This window comes from Temnothorax nylanderi, unplaced genomic scaffold (genome assembly GCF_030848795.1).
Source record: "Temnothorax nylanderi isolate EJ_2023f unplaced genomic scaffold, tnyl_v1.0 TNYL_tig0090_pilon, whole genome shotgun sequence".
Taxonomy (NCBI): Eukaryota; Metazoa; Arthropoda; class Insecta; order Hymenoptera; family Formicidae; genus Temnothorax; species Temnothorax nylanderi.
This window is the reverse complement of record NW_027249152.1, coordinates 125573-141273: the sequence shown is the minus strand read 5'-3', so window position 1 is coordinate 141273 and position 15701 is coordinate 125573. Positions and strand designations below refer to the sequence as shown.

The 15701-nt window shown below is 43.5% G+C and overlaps 2 protein-coding genes across 17 annotated transcripts in view; one reads left to right on the top strand and one right to left on the bottom strand.

The window, feature by feature from the left end:
* LOC139774972 (phosphatase and actin regulator 2) overlaps positions 1-6569 on the top strand; it is a 212266-nt gene extending 205697 nt beyond the window's left edge. For all 16 annotated transcript variants that reach the window (XM_071710585.1, XM_071710586.1, XM_071710588.1 and 13 more), the window contains one exon: positions 271-6569. In XM_071710585.1, coding sequence (XP_071566686.1) covers positions 271-286 — 16 coding nt within the window. In that variant the 3' untranslated portion in view covers positions 287-6569. The remainder of the gene's footprint in view (positions 1-270) is intronic.
* A 279-nt stretch (positions 6570-6848) lies between these two features.
* Positions 6849-15701, bottom strand: part of S6kl (S6 Kinase Like) — a 43535-nt gene continuing 34682 nt past the window's right edge. Inside the window, 3 exon segments of the mRNA XM_071710592.1 lie at positions 6849-7247; positions 7249-7275; positions 7646-7882. Coding sequence (XP_071566693.1) covers positions 7143-7247; positions 7249-7275; positions 7646-7882 — 369 coding nt within the window. The 3' untranslated portion in view covers positions 6849-7142.

Below are 15701 nucleotides of genomic sequence, written 5' to 3'. Positions count from 1 at the left end.
GCCTTGTAAAAATCGAATTAGAGCACGTATGAAACTATGAAACCATCTTGAATTACCAAAACGAAACTATGCTCGATAAAATTTAATTATCTAATGGTAGCCCTCTCGAAGATTAAACCCTTCGAAGTTAGTGAAAACTTTTGTAATTATCGCATATATAATTGGATGACTTTTGATATTTTTTATAATATTTTTTATTAATGTACTTTATATATATATATATATATTTATAGGGCTTTCATAATTAATGTTTTTGATTTTCAATTGCAGGTTCCATAGGCCATGACAATTGCAATGTGTTGAGGTGCTACAGTGTGGTGCGGGTATACGTGAAGGTGCAGTGTGGTGGCTTCGTGTTGAGGCTGGGTGAAGAAAGAAGGAAGAAAGAATCGGCTAATCGTTACTTCCGGATTTAAGGCCGGAACGCGCGATACTCGTCCGATCGGTGATTTCTTTGACGTTGCTGCGTCGTGTCGTTCGTCGTTGTCGCCAAACATCATCTACTGGCACTTCTTCCATCATCGTCATTTATACACGTCAACGATAAACGCCACTATGACGTCGACGAAGATTGTGATAGGGTGACTCGCCGCCCCGTCGAAGAGGACTTGGCGGGTCGCTCGCCGATTTCTTTTCATAAGGGTCGTTCACACCCGTGCTTGGCCGAACAGTTGTTCGCGCTTTCCAACATATATCCAACTACTCTTCATCTTTGTATCTTCGACACTGATCTCTATCGATACTACACGCGTCGAGGTGTTTATATTCTCAAGATATCTTGAAAATATTCTTAAATCTTTGCGCGATAAATTCTCAAGTAGATACGCTACGCGCGAGTATCACTTTCCGCATTAAACGACATCATTGAAGCTTAAAACTACGATCTGTCTCCTTCGGGTTCAGCTCTTGAAAGCTTGCCGTTGTGAAAATCAAAACGCTGTATAGTAAGTAAGACTTTTTTATCGAAACGCTCACGTGTGTCCGCATGTTTACGCTGAATAAGATCGGTAGTCATTTTTAATTACATATCTTATCTCGTTCATCGACATTTCTTGTTATGAATTTTTTTAAAGTTGTTTTTCTATGTTGTATAATATATTTAAGAATTATGTGAGAGACGTGAATACACGTCTGTCACGGATGTATTTTAGTGATAAAAAGATTATGTACGAGGGAAGCGCGTGTCACACGCATATCAATGCGTGAGAACATGTAGATTAATCGCGTGCAAATTAACCGTGTTTAAAATTAAGCATGAGCCTTCGGCGTAATTCTCTGGACACTACGAGCGCGCGTGTGAACATACCCTTTAAACGTGTAAACACCATTTTGCAATCAAGCTAGCTCATCAGTGTCACCTGGCATCGTTGTACATGTAAATGTCTCTCAAGTTTCGAGCCATTATAAAACAGAGATATGTGATATGTCTCGTTGATATCACGAAAAGAAAGAATACTCGAATCCTGTAATATTCAAGGATCACATTACAAGCGATATGTCTCGTAAATAATGTCGAGTAAAGTGAGTTCGGTTTAGTTAAAAAAAAAAAAGTTTTAGTATTAATATTTTTATACGTTGACGAATGAACAGCAGAGATTTTCCGCAAAATCATTTCTCGATATAACCCTCGTTTTTAATGATTAAGATTATTCGGCTGACGTCCGAAAATGTGATTTACGATAATTCCATGTTCTCACGATTTTCGCGCGGTCCGCGCAGAGAGTATTCATTGCTTGAGACTTCACTAACACTATTGCGTACATAGTTCGTTATAAGCTCTTCGTATACACCATGCGAGGAATGAAAACAGCCATTCAGTGTCTACGACAATCGGTCGAATGCTCGATCGACAAAACTGTTTTCCTTTACTGCCAGGTATCACTCTCTCGTGGGGCTGCCTTGAGGAGCAAGCACTTACGATTATTATCTAAAAAAAAAAAAGAATAAAAAATAAAATTGGACGTACTCCGTTCGTGGGAAATCAGAAATGCATTGTGCAATTAAACTTTGTACAGAAATTAGATAGGGTGTACATTAGTGACTATTATTATCATCATTGTTATATCGATAATATCGCTATAGGGACGCTCTACGGTCCTCGTTAATTTCGATCGCGTGTGCGCGCTTTAATCGCGGCAGTGTTTTAACAAATTCAGAGCAGATACGCAGGTCAGTTGTTGTTCCGTATTCATTGAGTGCGAATAAATTCACGATAAAATCTCGTTAAAAAGAAAATGGTTAAACGCATTTGCGATAAATACGTACGTTTACTATGTATTTTGAAGGATACGTTTACTTGAATGGCCCGGTAATAGAAGAAAACTATATCGTTAAAAGCCTGGGATCGCGCCTGAATCGGCCATTTATTATCAGATTAATTTATGCCCGCATCAACTGCAGCGGAACATCAACAATAATTACTCTGCTCATGTAAAAGCAATTTGATGGGTCAAGTGGATTGTAGTTCTAAGTTATAGACCTGTCTATAATACTGACGGACAGAAGAAAAAAATTGAATTAGGCAGAATTAGCGCTAACTGACGCCCGGTGATGACCGGCTCTTAGTATCGAAATTCGTTCAAGTCCGTTGTTCTCAACAGAGAGTAGAACGAGGAAAAAGAGTAGTCGCATTACAAATCGCCATATTGCGCGCAAATTTGTATCTAGATTCTTAGCAGATCGAAAGAACGAAGTCCAACGACGGAAGAGGAAAAAAAGGAATGGGTAAGAGACAAGAAGACACGTGCCTCGATGTGCGATGTCTTGCACGCTTATCTCTGGAAGCTTCTTGCATCCCTTTCCCCGCTTATCCTACCCCAGTTATGCAAAACCGACCCTCCTGCTCACGTCGCCGTTAACGCGACGGAGGTTCGTCACACCTCCTTGTTTTGGAGAACTGGCGAGCAAAACAAACAAAAACAAAAAAAGAAACAAAGAGATCGCGAGCTACGGTCTTGCGCGACAGGCGGAATCTACGGCAGCGGTGAATAAAACGAAGTCGCGGTCGACAGTCTACTTTCCTCTCCTCGTTTAGAAATCCTAGTTTTTAACGATCGTCCAATGGGGTGAGAGGATCGGTGTGTAATGTGTCGATCTTTCTCTTAACCCGTCGGTGAACTCAGCTGTTCGATATTAATTCGTCAACTTCGAGGTCGTCGAAGGTATAAAGGACGAGACGCCTCTACCTTCGGGAAATACCACGAAGAAGCACGTCATAAGGAACGTCATAAAATAATAAGCAGGGAGATTAAAGTGTCTCTCTCGTTCCATTGGTCGAGCGCTGTGGCTACCATGTAGTCGACAAATATATCCATTTCCGGATTGCCTGGGTCAGTATGAGTGCGTACCCACGTGTATGTATGTGAATAATGTGCATGGAGAGAAAGATGGGAGTGAGACAGAGAGAGAAAAAATGTATGTATGACGTATTACGAACAAATATTTTAGGAAGAGAGTGGTCGAAATTTGAATGGAGCGTCTCTGCGACAGTCTTTTTTTTCCCTGAGCTACGTTCGAAAACGTATCTTTATGTCGTCCTGCATACATTTTCGTAAGAGAACGCCACAAAGAGTCTCTCGCGCACACACTAGAAGTTAAATAAAAAAAAAGGCAGCTGTTTCCACGTCGGAGTATATAGCGGTGAAGTTATTTAATTCAAGGAAGTTAGGCGCTCGTGATGAACTAAACACGAATAAATAATAAAATTGTTCTCCAGTCAATTCCGATTTAATTTCGTTTAATAGGAATGTTAACTCGAAATTGAAATTTAACATTGAAGAGATTACAATTATAATGGTCTTCAATCACATTTTCGAAGAAAAATAGGTTCCAGATTTTTAAAGAGATATAGAAAGAGTAGTGTTATACATCGTAAATGCTTCATTAAATTGTGTTATGAAAATTAAACAGTTAAATATATCAGCATCGTTGTCGATGGATCACCAACATCATGTTCAAATAAGTAAATGACTGTTTTCAAATAGGGAGGACTGGATAAACTGTAGAACGACGTTCTCGAACGTAGCTTCACATCCTCACATCTGTTCGAAGCGTCCACTCTCTGAGCGTGGAACAAAGGCAAGAAAACTATAAAAGCACGACATGCGAAACATATGTCTAATAATGAATGGTTTTGTGTATGTACATATTAATATATAAATATATATATACATATATTCGCATATTGTAAAACACCGTGATAGGAAAGAGCCACTGCTACATGCTACACGATATTACGCAATGTGTAAACGGTGAATACTTATAAATACTAATTTTTAGATAACGGCGCGCTCTAAATGCAAAACAATACACCATATACATATATAAATATTATACATATAAATATATATATATATACATAGATATATATGAAGCGTACAAGCAGTATGTGCATTTTCCAGCACAGATAGTTGGTATTTTGTGTACAAAACTGAAAAACAATTGTTGGACATTTTGTGGACGCGCCGAGTTCGAAGCCGCGCATCGTGACGGAGGCGAAGGGATGAAATTAACGTCTCCGTTACAATCGCATTGTCGAACGATTGAACAACGAGACGATCGGCCGATCGACGGCGCGGAACGGCACGAGCGCGCGTCGCGAACCATCGACCCTGTAGTTACTTCATGTATTGTCATCCCATCTGAATATAATGATATTAACGTCCAAGTTTAGCGCATTCTCTCTCTCTCGTTCGCATCCTGCTCGATGACGCGCATCCGAACCGTTCCTTTTTCGTGTTTCGCACCACGCATAAGCGAATTCCGTTTATTCTGCAAAATAAATCCCAAAACGTGTTGAGATTAATTTCCCACACCCTTCAGACAATTCTTTAAAATTCTAACGAACCTTCGACACTTAAACAAAAAACAAAATATCCTATCCAAAAAGGTACAAATCTCTCGTAACGTTTTCCGAAAGAAACAAAGCTAAGAAGTTATCCTGCGGTTTGCAGAATAGCGGAAGTCCAGCGCGGCAAGTGGAATCGGGCTGTAAAAAGAAGAATGAGAAAGGAAGGAGTTTCGCAACTGAACCGTGAAAACGGATGTGTGGGGTCTACTTGTATCATAGCATCTTTACTATAGTGAAGCGTTGTAACGACAGTAACAATAATAAGGAATCATAGTAATTTAAGAGTGAGCGCGATAGGAGAGGAGCGCTTGAGGGAGAGAGTGTAGATGCGACGGTGCGAACCGGTGGTTCTCCAGTTCTCCAACCCTTTCCGCAACGCTGAGGAGCCTCCGGTCTCGCGACCGCGAGAATAGGCTTAGGGCACCTTCGCGCGGGATACTCGTCGCACGAATCCTCCACTCGGACTCCGAATCTGCCAAAGGGAAAACGCGCAAATGTCGTCGGGGGTCGTACGGGATGTCCGCTCGAGGAGGACAAATCAATCGGTACCGAGTATCCGGCGCGAAGGGCGAGCCTAGAGATTTTTACCAAAATGACTCCACGCCACGCGAGGTGAAGACAGTTACAGTTAGACATAATTCGTTCCGTTTTTCGCGAATGAAAACTCGCGGTCTGTGACGGAGGAGCGATCGGGAGAGGAGCAGCGTTCGGGAGTTCCGCTGGCGCGATCACTCGGAACGAAATTTTGCATTTTTTTCCGTGCGCGATCTCGCAGATCCTTATCCCGGCTTCTTTTGTCGCGATCGTAGTACGTAGTATGGTATAATCGTCGTTTCCGGAACGTGCGATGGGTGCAAGGTGTGCGACTCCGCCTTCGTGGAGGATGAAATGATCTCCCTACGTCTTTTTTATTATCGCGCATTTCGTCCGGACGCGAGGATTATCGATAGGAAAAAGATTCGGACGTTTAGTTTAGAAGAGAGAATTTTAGAATTTCCTTTTTTTTAAAAGCAATGCGCACAGAGGCGCTTGAATAATTATTTTGCGCTAGCGACGACTAGCGATGTAACTATTCGCGCCTCGCGTCGCCGCCGCATCATTTTAACTTACGTTCGCATTGTTTTTAAGAAACATCACTACACGCGTTCTCGCACGCGCGAAGCGTGCGCTTTTCTTTCCACTCAGTTCGTCCGCCGATATTAGCGTCGTTCGGTTCGGAACATTCGGCCAGTGATCGACCGCTGACGCGTTGCACGGGACGTAATTTGGAAAAAAAATTGTATTATATATCGAAACCGAAAGATCCTCTATATGTAAGAATAATGATGTATATATATATATTATTACACACGGTAAATTTGGATTAATTGCACTCTCGAGAGATGAGCTGCCCCGCTGATCCAATGAAAGAATCAAGACGCACCGAGAAGCGGAGAATGAGATAGAAGAAGAAATGAAGAAATTCACGATTTATAAATATATATAAATATATATAAAAAAATATATTTATGTATACGTATAAAAGAGAAAAGAGCACGTTGTTCTCGCATTCATTTCGAAAGACGCTGCGTTTCTGATCCAGACCCATTTTTGTTTCGTTGTTAGTTTGTACGCACTACGATTATCGCAACTTATTGTATTATCGACGAGATACTGTAACAAACAAAAATACTGTTAACTATTCTTAAAAAAATTAAAACTTTTGTAAACTGAGACCAAACGGTTGACGAAGACTTTACTTATTTGTGGATTCCTTTCTCAGATGTTTGAATGGCTCTTCTGAGTTTTATACCGAATTTACACATATACAGCATGCACAAATCAAACACATGGAAAAGTATACGAAAAGTACGGTAAATCAAATTGAATTTTGGCTCCATTATTATCGCTTGACTTGGCAATAATATTCTGATCTAAATCAGGCAAGTATTTAATCCAGTATTCGGGGGATTATTCGGGAAAATGGATAGACTTTCTTGAGGTTCAAAAAATGCCAAAATTTAATAAAAATGAAGATATTTTTATTCCATATATTATTTAATTCCATTATACACGAGAAATGTACTAAATTGAATTTTATTTTTAAATTCTCTTGTCTGTGAAAAATTCTATCCTACAATGAGATTCATTATACGGATTATAAAATTTGAATATGTCATTTTAAATGTTCAATCACTTCTTTATGTAAAAAATTATTCGTGCATATAAAAAATAATTCTGTTTGCGCACTTTTCATTTCAAAGTGTGTGCGTATGTAGAATTAGAAAATAATACACATTACATATATATGAGATCATTGATGACTCGTTCGCGTAGTATTATCGCCAGGAAAAGATTCAAAAATTGAAAATTTTTGATCGAAATGACGCACTCTTTGTTGCTGTTTCTTGTCGATTTTTTACTCCTAAAATCCGGAATGGTGATTCCTACAGATGACAAAAAATAGCAAATAATCTTAATTATGGAATCTTAAACTATTATTGTTTTTCTAGCAAAAATTTAATTTTAAAAATGTTCATCATTTTTTATTTAGTCTCTAGCGCGTTATCAAAATGAAACACACAATTTCTTTTTACAAGTAATTTAGATATTTGAAATCTACATTACGAAAAATTTTCAACGTTTTCATGATTATTTTATTCATATAAATTTATTTCTTAAGTAGAAATGCCTCGTAAACGTTGAACAAAATTTTTATGCACTATAAATTGTCTAATTTTTCCGCAGTATGCAAATATATTTTTCCTTTTGAATGACTAGGAAAGACAAAATTATTATCTGAAGCGTAATAATTACCTTTTTCAGCATATAACTTTGGATATCATAGCCCATGTAAAAAGCGATCCTCTGAAGGCCGAGAAGAGTTCGGAGTCTTAAACGAGGCTCCGGTTGTAAGAGACGTTTCAAAAGATCTCTCGCTGCTGGTGAAATGTCCGCATTCGCCGGTAAAATTCCTGGTACATTCGCGCAATTCAGATCATCCCGGGCGATTCTGTCGGCAGGCAAAAGCTCTGACCGCAACATAGATGGATACTGCAATAAAAGGTTGTGATACTTGCAATCGGTTCTTCCAATTTTAATTCTCTGTAAAAAACCTAATAATTCTACGACTGATCCTATCAATGATTATTATTTTCTGACACTATGTACGCTGTTTTAATTGCTGAAAGCAACTTATAATTAACGATGCTTGATTTCTATTCAATCATTTGTAACAATTCGATAGCTAAATTGTCCGAAAGAAGGATCGATATCACAGCGCTTAGAATTCTGTTAAAACAAAATTCTGTGGAGACGAAATTTAGTCATTAATTAGCGGTCGTGCACCCGCGCGCTCAGGACCAAAAGAGTTTGCGGAAGGACCTTTTCGTCGCGGCCGCAGAGGCTGGAGGAGGGTCATAAATGTCTTCTTTTACGAGAGGTAGGCCGGTAAACTAGAGAAGCTATTACCAATGTGCGGATTCCGGCCTGTCTAGGCGCGCTCGTACGCTCGTCGGCTCCGGCATACTACACAGGTACATACACAGGCAGGGTCAACGGCCACTCACGACCCCCAACCTATTCGCTCGTTCATGTTCCCTCCACCGTGTGGTACGACCTCACACGACCTCACACGCCGCCTCGGCGAGTGCGTCCCCGCGGCCAAGTGTGGATTTCTTCGCGCAGCTTTGTAACACGCGCGTTGAGACTCGCGCCGAGTTTCGCGCGTGTCAAACGTGCAAAACGGGACCCACTGGACGTTCCCTTTGTTGCAGCCGTGATTGTTACGCGACGCGGTGGCGAAACATTACCGCACGTGCTCGCGTTCGCGCGGAGAAATGGCTTTCGAACGGTGCATAGACGTTGTCCGACGGTGTTTATGGTATCGGAGGTATCTCGTTTTACGTAATCCTCTCGCGGGAGACGAGTGTAGGAAAGCGATTTGCCTCTCAGAGTTATCAGGATTGTTAATAAACTAGCGACTTAAATATTCTGCTCGTAGATTTCCGTCGTTTAGATGTTAAACGCGACTCTCCGGAATCTAAAGTTGACTTGGACATCCGAACCGAAGTAGAAAGGTGCTGAAAGAAACACGTTTCCCTCGTTCTGTACGACATATAGCTTCGAGAATTAATAAGCCTTCCCGAAGAGAATTATTCCGCGAGGCCCAGCTCGAACCTCCCCGCTGTGTAAATTTTATTAATTTCCATGCAGATCTGTCTCTCTCCGCGGTTCCTCGGCAAAATATGCGCACACTAATCGCTAATTAGCATCGATATTGTCCGCGTATTGCTTATCACGTCGTTGTTTATAAGCGAACGAGAGGAGAGGAGAAGCACGAAGCTCGTCAGGTCGTTGGACCACGCGCATTGGATCCCGATCGCGCTCGGCGCGGACTTGGCGAACGGGATATTTCAATTCAATCTCGCCGCGGGAACCTTGACCGAGAATAACGGTACGGAATGATCGTTACGAGATCGTAGACAGTAACGTATGGCTTTTAACGCCACCGCCGCCGCCTCTTCTACATAGATCGGTCGAGCTGTCCGCCTTGCCGGCGCCGCCGTTCACGGCGTCCCGTCCGATCGATGATGCTGCAAGCGATGAAGCGAAAGAGCGAGACACAACGACAGGAAATTTGAGCTGACCATGCTAATTGCATTCTAACTGCCCAATTTTCTTCATATTTAATTGAAGTTTCTCAAAATATATGATATGTTTGAGACGTCGAGGCATTGCTGCCTAAGTGCACGAGCGGATAAACGTTAACGAGTTGACGATACGCGTTCTTCAGTGACAAGACGTTGTGATCCATAACGATCGCACGATTAAAACGTAATTTTGCAAGCAGGGCACCAGAAATGAAAACAGAGCATCTTTTTCTCTGATCTTTTCTCTGATCTTAGAAAAAAAATAAAATCAATTCGATTCCTTCATATTTCTTTATTAAAACAAAGTTCAATCAAGGATTATATCATTATTGATGTCGCGATCAACAGCAATGGGTCTGCGAAAAGTTCGGAGTCAACAAACTCGTCTGTGCGCGGCCGCAACCTTTCTCTTCGTTGGTCTGCCGGCGGAAGAAAAAAAAACAGGCGCGGAATGATGTATACACGGATCTTTATGCTACGTTATGCTAAATGTAAACGTACCGCGTTCACCCGTGGATTCCACTCGGCGCGCCTCGGGCAGCTAATTGTTGAGCAAACTCGAGCTTCTGCCTCGATCCAAGCGCGCCGCGGATACGTTCGTTAGCACCGTACACTTCTCGCGGCCTTCGCCCGCGAATAATGTGTATCGAAGACGTTTAGAGAACGTGAATCTTATTATTTCTCGAGTGTACGGATTACTTGAGATACGAAACTTCTTCCTTCAAGCTTTAGCATGTAAAACGTCCGAGATTTTGTCGCGAAAACGAGACGAGCGGGATGGAAGAAGCGTATGCGCATCTACGAAGCTCCTCATGAGAACTTTCGCGTCCCACGGAAAGTGACCGTTGCGATCATTACGGTAATTAAGGCGTTGAGAAAATGAGGTGCGGATTTTCAGATCCGGCAGGTTACGTTAATGAACGTGTTTCCCGCTATGGGAAAAACGCCGTGATTCTGCAAGGAAATCTTAAAGAAATAAATATATCTTTTCGGATTATCCGTTACACAATTAAACACATTAATACGCAAAAGATTGAGTCGCGTGAATGTAATTGGAAAGAATATTTTAACAATTATATAAATTAGGAGCTATCTTTAGCGATTATATATAATTTAGAATAATTATGCAATATACAATAATTAAGAATTTTTCAGCAGACGATAAGGGTTAATATTCATATAATCTTTTGTATCTCACGCAATTATTTTTTCATGTTATACTTGTTCAAAGAGTTAAGTCTACGAAATCGAACCCCGAAATATCTGAATGGATAAAGTTATTAGAGAATCGCCTTCATTCAAATCACGCATCGATCCGTATAATAAGAGATTTGCGAAAGACCGATGGAGAAGACCGATGAAGCGAAGGATGCGCGAGATCGAGAGCTGATAATGCGGAGGATCGGTAGAACAAAGAGCGCCGCTTTCGCGCAAAGATGGACGGAACAAAGGATCTTCGCTGTCACGGGGCAGTACATCCAGCAATCTCGCGAGACGGACCACGGACAGGCATGGACGTACGGAGTTCGTTCGAGTGAACAAAGGAGGAGCGTCTAATCGGATCGAGAGACGAGAGATTGCGTCGATCAAACCTCGGCGGAAGACGTATTCGGGACACAATGCGAGCGTCATAGAAGAAGCGATCGGTATTGCGGTGCGCAGGACTCGTTTCTTGTCGGGGTGCATCGACCAGGGGGCCGGTTCTATTCCCGGCACGACGATGACGGTGTTCTCCTCACGGCGACGTCCGTGTGCCGTCGTGCGAGAAGGTAAAATCTACGGATGAAGAGTCTCGCGAATTAAGAATCCATCACCGGTATCGGCATCGAGGAAGAGGACGTGAGAATATCCCCGACGCCAAGCTTGGGGGCTCACTAAATATTTTATAGCTCATAGCTTGTCTCTCACGTTGCAATATGTGACGCTGTCGGATGGATTATGCAAATCCTCTAAGCGCTAAAGCTGGCAGATAGATGAGGAGTGAATCTTAGATCCATAAAACGCATGCAAAAAATCTTAAAAGAAGAAAAAGTCAATCAGTAAGTTGAAAATAAGAGAATATGATCGATTAAAAATTCGGGCAACGCTCTCAAGAACGATAGGCGAAGAAAATATCCGTCGGAGCACCTACAAGCGCGCGGCTATAAATAAACTTTATACCCGTGCCGTCATCAGGATCGAGTCATCTTCTTCTAACAGTACACGCAATTAGAGCTGCTCAATTACACGCTACACTCATCACGCCGCAATCGACGCCGATGTGCGTGGAGAAGAGGATCGCGAGGTGCTCGTGAAATCGGAAGAGGAGACAGAGGGAGAGACGACGGGTGGAGGGAAAAAAGGAGAGGCGTGCAACGGGGAGAGAGATGGGAGAAGAGAAAAAGCGGAATAACAGCCACGGGGATGCGGTGCAAGGAAAAGAGGAGGCTCGTGGAAAGAGGAAGAAAGACCGGTCTCGTAGTTAGCACACGGCGGACATTAACTTCCCATTAACCACCTGCCATTAGATGGGGGAGAGGGGCCCCGAAGGGGGGCCCGGGAGAAGGCCCACTGCGCGCTGGCGCCAGGAGTAATCGTCGGGGCGCGTATTAGGCGCCTCATGCAAAACCTGCGTGCAAAAGCTCCTGTCTATTTATAAAGCTGCCTTGCGGCACAGCCGCGATAAAATCCCCTTTCGACGATGATCGCGATAAGAAGAAGGAAAACGTCGATCGATACGACGCACGCGATCGGACAACGGCATCGGCGGAAGTTACGACCTCTTCTTCAGAAAAGAATTGTTTGATTATTTAATTGTTTAATCACCATCGATTCACTTTGTTTCGATAATTTCTCTTGCAAAACTTAGAATGTTATCTTGTAAACATTAATTGCGCAATTTTGAAGATTCTGTTGGGTCTTGCTGATTTTATAAAACTTATACCGCAGGGATATAAGGAGATAAAAACAAATTTTAAAGTAATTTATCAAACGTCCGCTTTTATCTGTCCGTACATGTCTCGATTGAACTACTCGCATGTATTTATATTCTACGTTCTATATTCAGTTAACCGTGATAAATCAGGTATCGCGATATTAATCTTCGATATTATCCGAATAACGGGTTGATAATCGCTCTTCCAATCTACATGCCGTTGTTCTCTCTCCTTCCTTTTTCCTCAGTGATCATTCCATCGGTTGTGAAAGACAGTGAGAACGGTTGACGCTTATAGGCGAGGATGTCGAAGAAGGGAGGAGCGAAACGTGGAGAGTCGAGTGCAATAATAATCGGCCGGTCTAACCGTGCAATAATTATGCCCATCTGTGGAACGGATATCTCGCGGGCCGCTTATATGTGATAGCAGAAGCCGTGTATATACCGCAGATAATAATCTATGATCTATAAATAGTCTCGCGGCGGCGGCGACGGCGGCGGCGGCGGCGGCGGCAGAGAGGCATTGCGCCGCTTCTCTCCGTACCAAAAGAAGAGCTAAAGGAACAAGCCGTGTAATTACACACCGGGTGGAAGGAAGATAGCGGGTATAACCGCGGCCTCGCCTGCCTAGAGTGCCATTCCTAAGAAATGGAACGGTCGTACCCGTTCGTTCGTTCGCCAATATCCATTCGTCCTACCTCCCTCTCTCTTTCTCTTTAAATGATATTTAGGATCTATAAATAGCGAGGGAAGAAACGGCGGGGAAGACGAGTTCATTCGCGATGGAAAAAGCTCGATGGACGTCAGTCAATCATTAGGCAACAGTCACGCAATTAATAATAAAACCGGATCGAATCTTCTACAGGGATGAATCTTCTACAGTAGGAATTTTTCCCCGAACGTCCTTATCTCATTAATAAGTCCCATCATCGACCCCGAATATCGGCGTGAAAACGCAGCCGTTAAATTTTTTCTTTTCCTTGATCTCACACAACGATATAAATCTCCGATCGAATCGTCGCGCAGTGCCTTAGGTGGTCCCCTCGGAGTTCGGTCTCGATTAATTATTAGCATCGCGAGAATTAATGTTTCCGCTAGCCATGTGTTACCGAGATCAGAGATCGAGAGAAGCCCGTCTCGCAGCGAACGATTCGTACAAGCACATAAATACGTCGAGCCGCTACAAAGTAGCAATCGTCGAAACGATCCGCGATATATCACGCCAGGCATATCCCCCTGCGCTCGAGGAAGCCGAACCGAGCCGACATGCGACAGTCGGCGGTATCCTCTGGCGAACTCATGCACGAACGCAGGCACGCACGCACGCACGCACGCACACGCATTCGCTCACGCGATCGCAAACATACGGCTCGCAGGTAATACCGCGGGATCTATAAATAGACCTCGGCCAGGGGCGGCAAACCGCACCGGTTGCACGCCAAGTGTCTATCGCTCCTGCGAGATAGAGGGAAAAGAGGACCGGCCGGTTCAGCTCGGATGCCTCCGAGCGTAGACGCCAGCAGAAGCGAGCAGAAGCGGAATCGACGCAGGACGACGCGACGCGACGCGAAACGGTGGATTAGAGACGGAATCGAAGAAGCGGGAACAGGATGCCGGGTGGAACGACATCCTGATTGTGTAACGCCGGCAATTCCGATGAAAATGCCCGCGTGGCCACCGTCCGTGACCTCGCTGACGTTGACTCGGGGTTCTCTAAAAAATCCTTAAGAAAAAAGGACCGATAATAGCCGTGAAATACCTGTTTTGCAAGATTAGGTAACTGTTGATTCGTATTAGTTCAGAGATTATCGCGACCGATCTTTTATTTTAAAGAGGTGTATGGCTTATCTCGAGAAACATTGGAATTTCTATTGCATGCGTATATTAATGCGATGTATTAATTTTATTGTTATTTTAACGTGACCTACGGATCAGGATTTACGTGAAAACGGATGATGATAAGCGGCTTTTCGTCAATTTGTTTGGTGAAAGGAAGAGATGGCGTAGGGAAAAGTATTCTGAAACGATGTTATCAGCTGGGAAAATAAGCACCCAGCACGCTTATCAATGGCTAACACCCTGTACTAATTCCCAACCAGTTCGGCGTGAGAGCGCGGGCTGCTGAGCGCCGCGCGTACGGCACGCACCTGCGGCACGTCGCACCGTTCGAGCGTATCCGTTGCGTGCTTTCATACTCGCGTCCTTCGCGGTTGTGCTTTTCGAGGCGATCGCTGCCGTTCCCGCACTTCCCGCGAACGTCTACGATTCTACCAGCGGGATGCTGGTCCGACTCGCCGGCTTTTTATCCCGTTGCAGCTTCTTTTACGCCGTTCGCCTCCCCGCGTTTCCCCGAAAGGAAGTAGCCACGACGAGACCGCGTCCTGGCCGCAAAGGACGCCGATGACGATATCGTTGCGTGCGCTTGGGAGACGCTATCGGCTCGGCGTGCTGATTTTTCCCTCGCGGAACTCGCCCGGCGCCGCGAGAGGCAGGTCGAGAAAGAGAAAGAAATCAAAGGTCTACGATTAAGGCTGCGAGGCTGGTTTGCCTTGCGAAGGCTTTCTTGCGTCCTGCCATCGATCCTGCGGCGCGCATAGGTGCACCGTATCCTCGAGAGTTATTCTATTACAAAAAAGATTTTTGCGCGTCGCTTCGCAGCCGTTCGAGTCGAGGATTGTATTACGAAGATCGATCTCGCGAAGCGTCGAGTGACCGAGATTTATTGGAACAGAATAAGAATAATAAATCCATTTCCGATATATGATTTATGAAAAATTACAGCATTCACGCTCGCGATACGTATCAGCCATATCATGGTGGTGTAAATTAAAAGCAATTGTCACGCTAGGTAATAACGATATGCCGCGAATAGAAAAGGCAGAGGAGACTCGTGCGTTCAGTTTAAGTCCGGTCTATATCTGGTATTATGCTGGAAATTACATGGTCCGAATGGCAATTACTTTCAGCATTTTTCCGAAACTTTTGTTTCGCGCAGATTGACAGGATGATTAAGATGGGGCGGAGCTGATTCGCCTCGTTTCCCTTAGTTTCCTCACATCTGGGAAACTTGGCATGCGTTTGACTTCCTGTCGATACCGACGAAGGGATTGACGTACGTGATAGCTTCTTGCGCATCCACCATCCCGTTGAACGACGATGCTTGATATACAGTTTACGATGACGCCGCTTCGCGAAACAAATGCAAATAACGGCGCAAGCATTTCGAGAAATAATGAAAATAGAATTATTTGTTCGCGCTATCGCATCGTCAACGAGGTAATTAAGTTCCGATTATCTTTTGGATCTC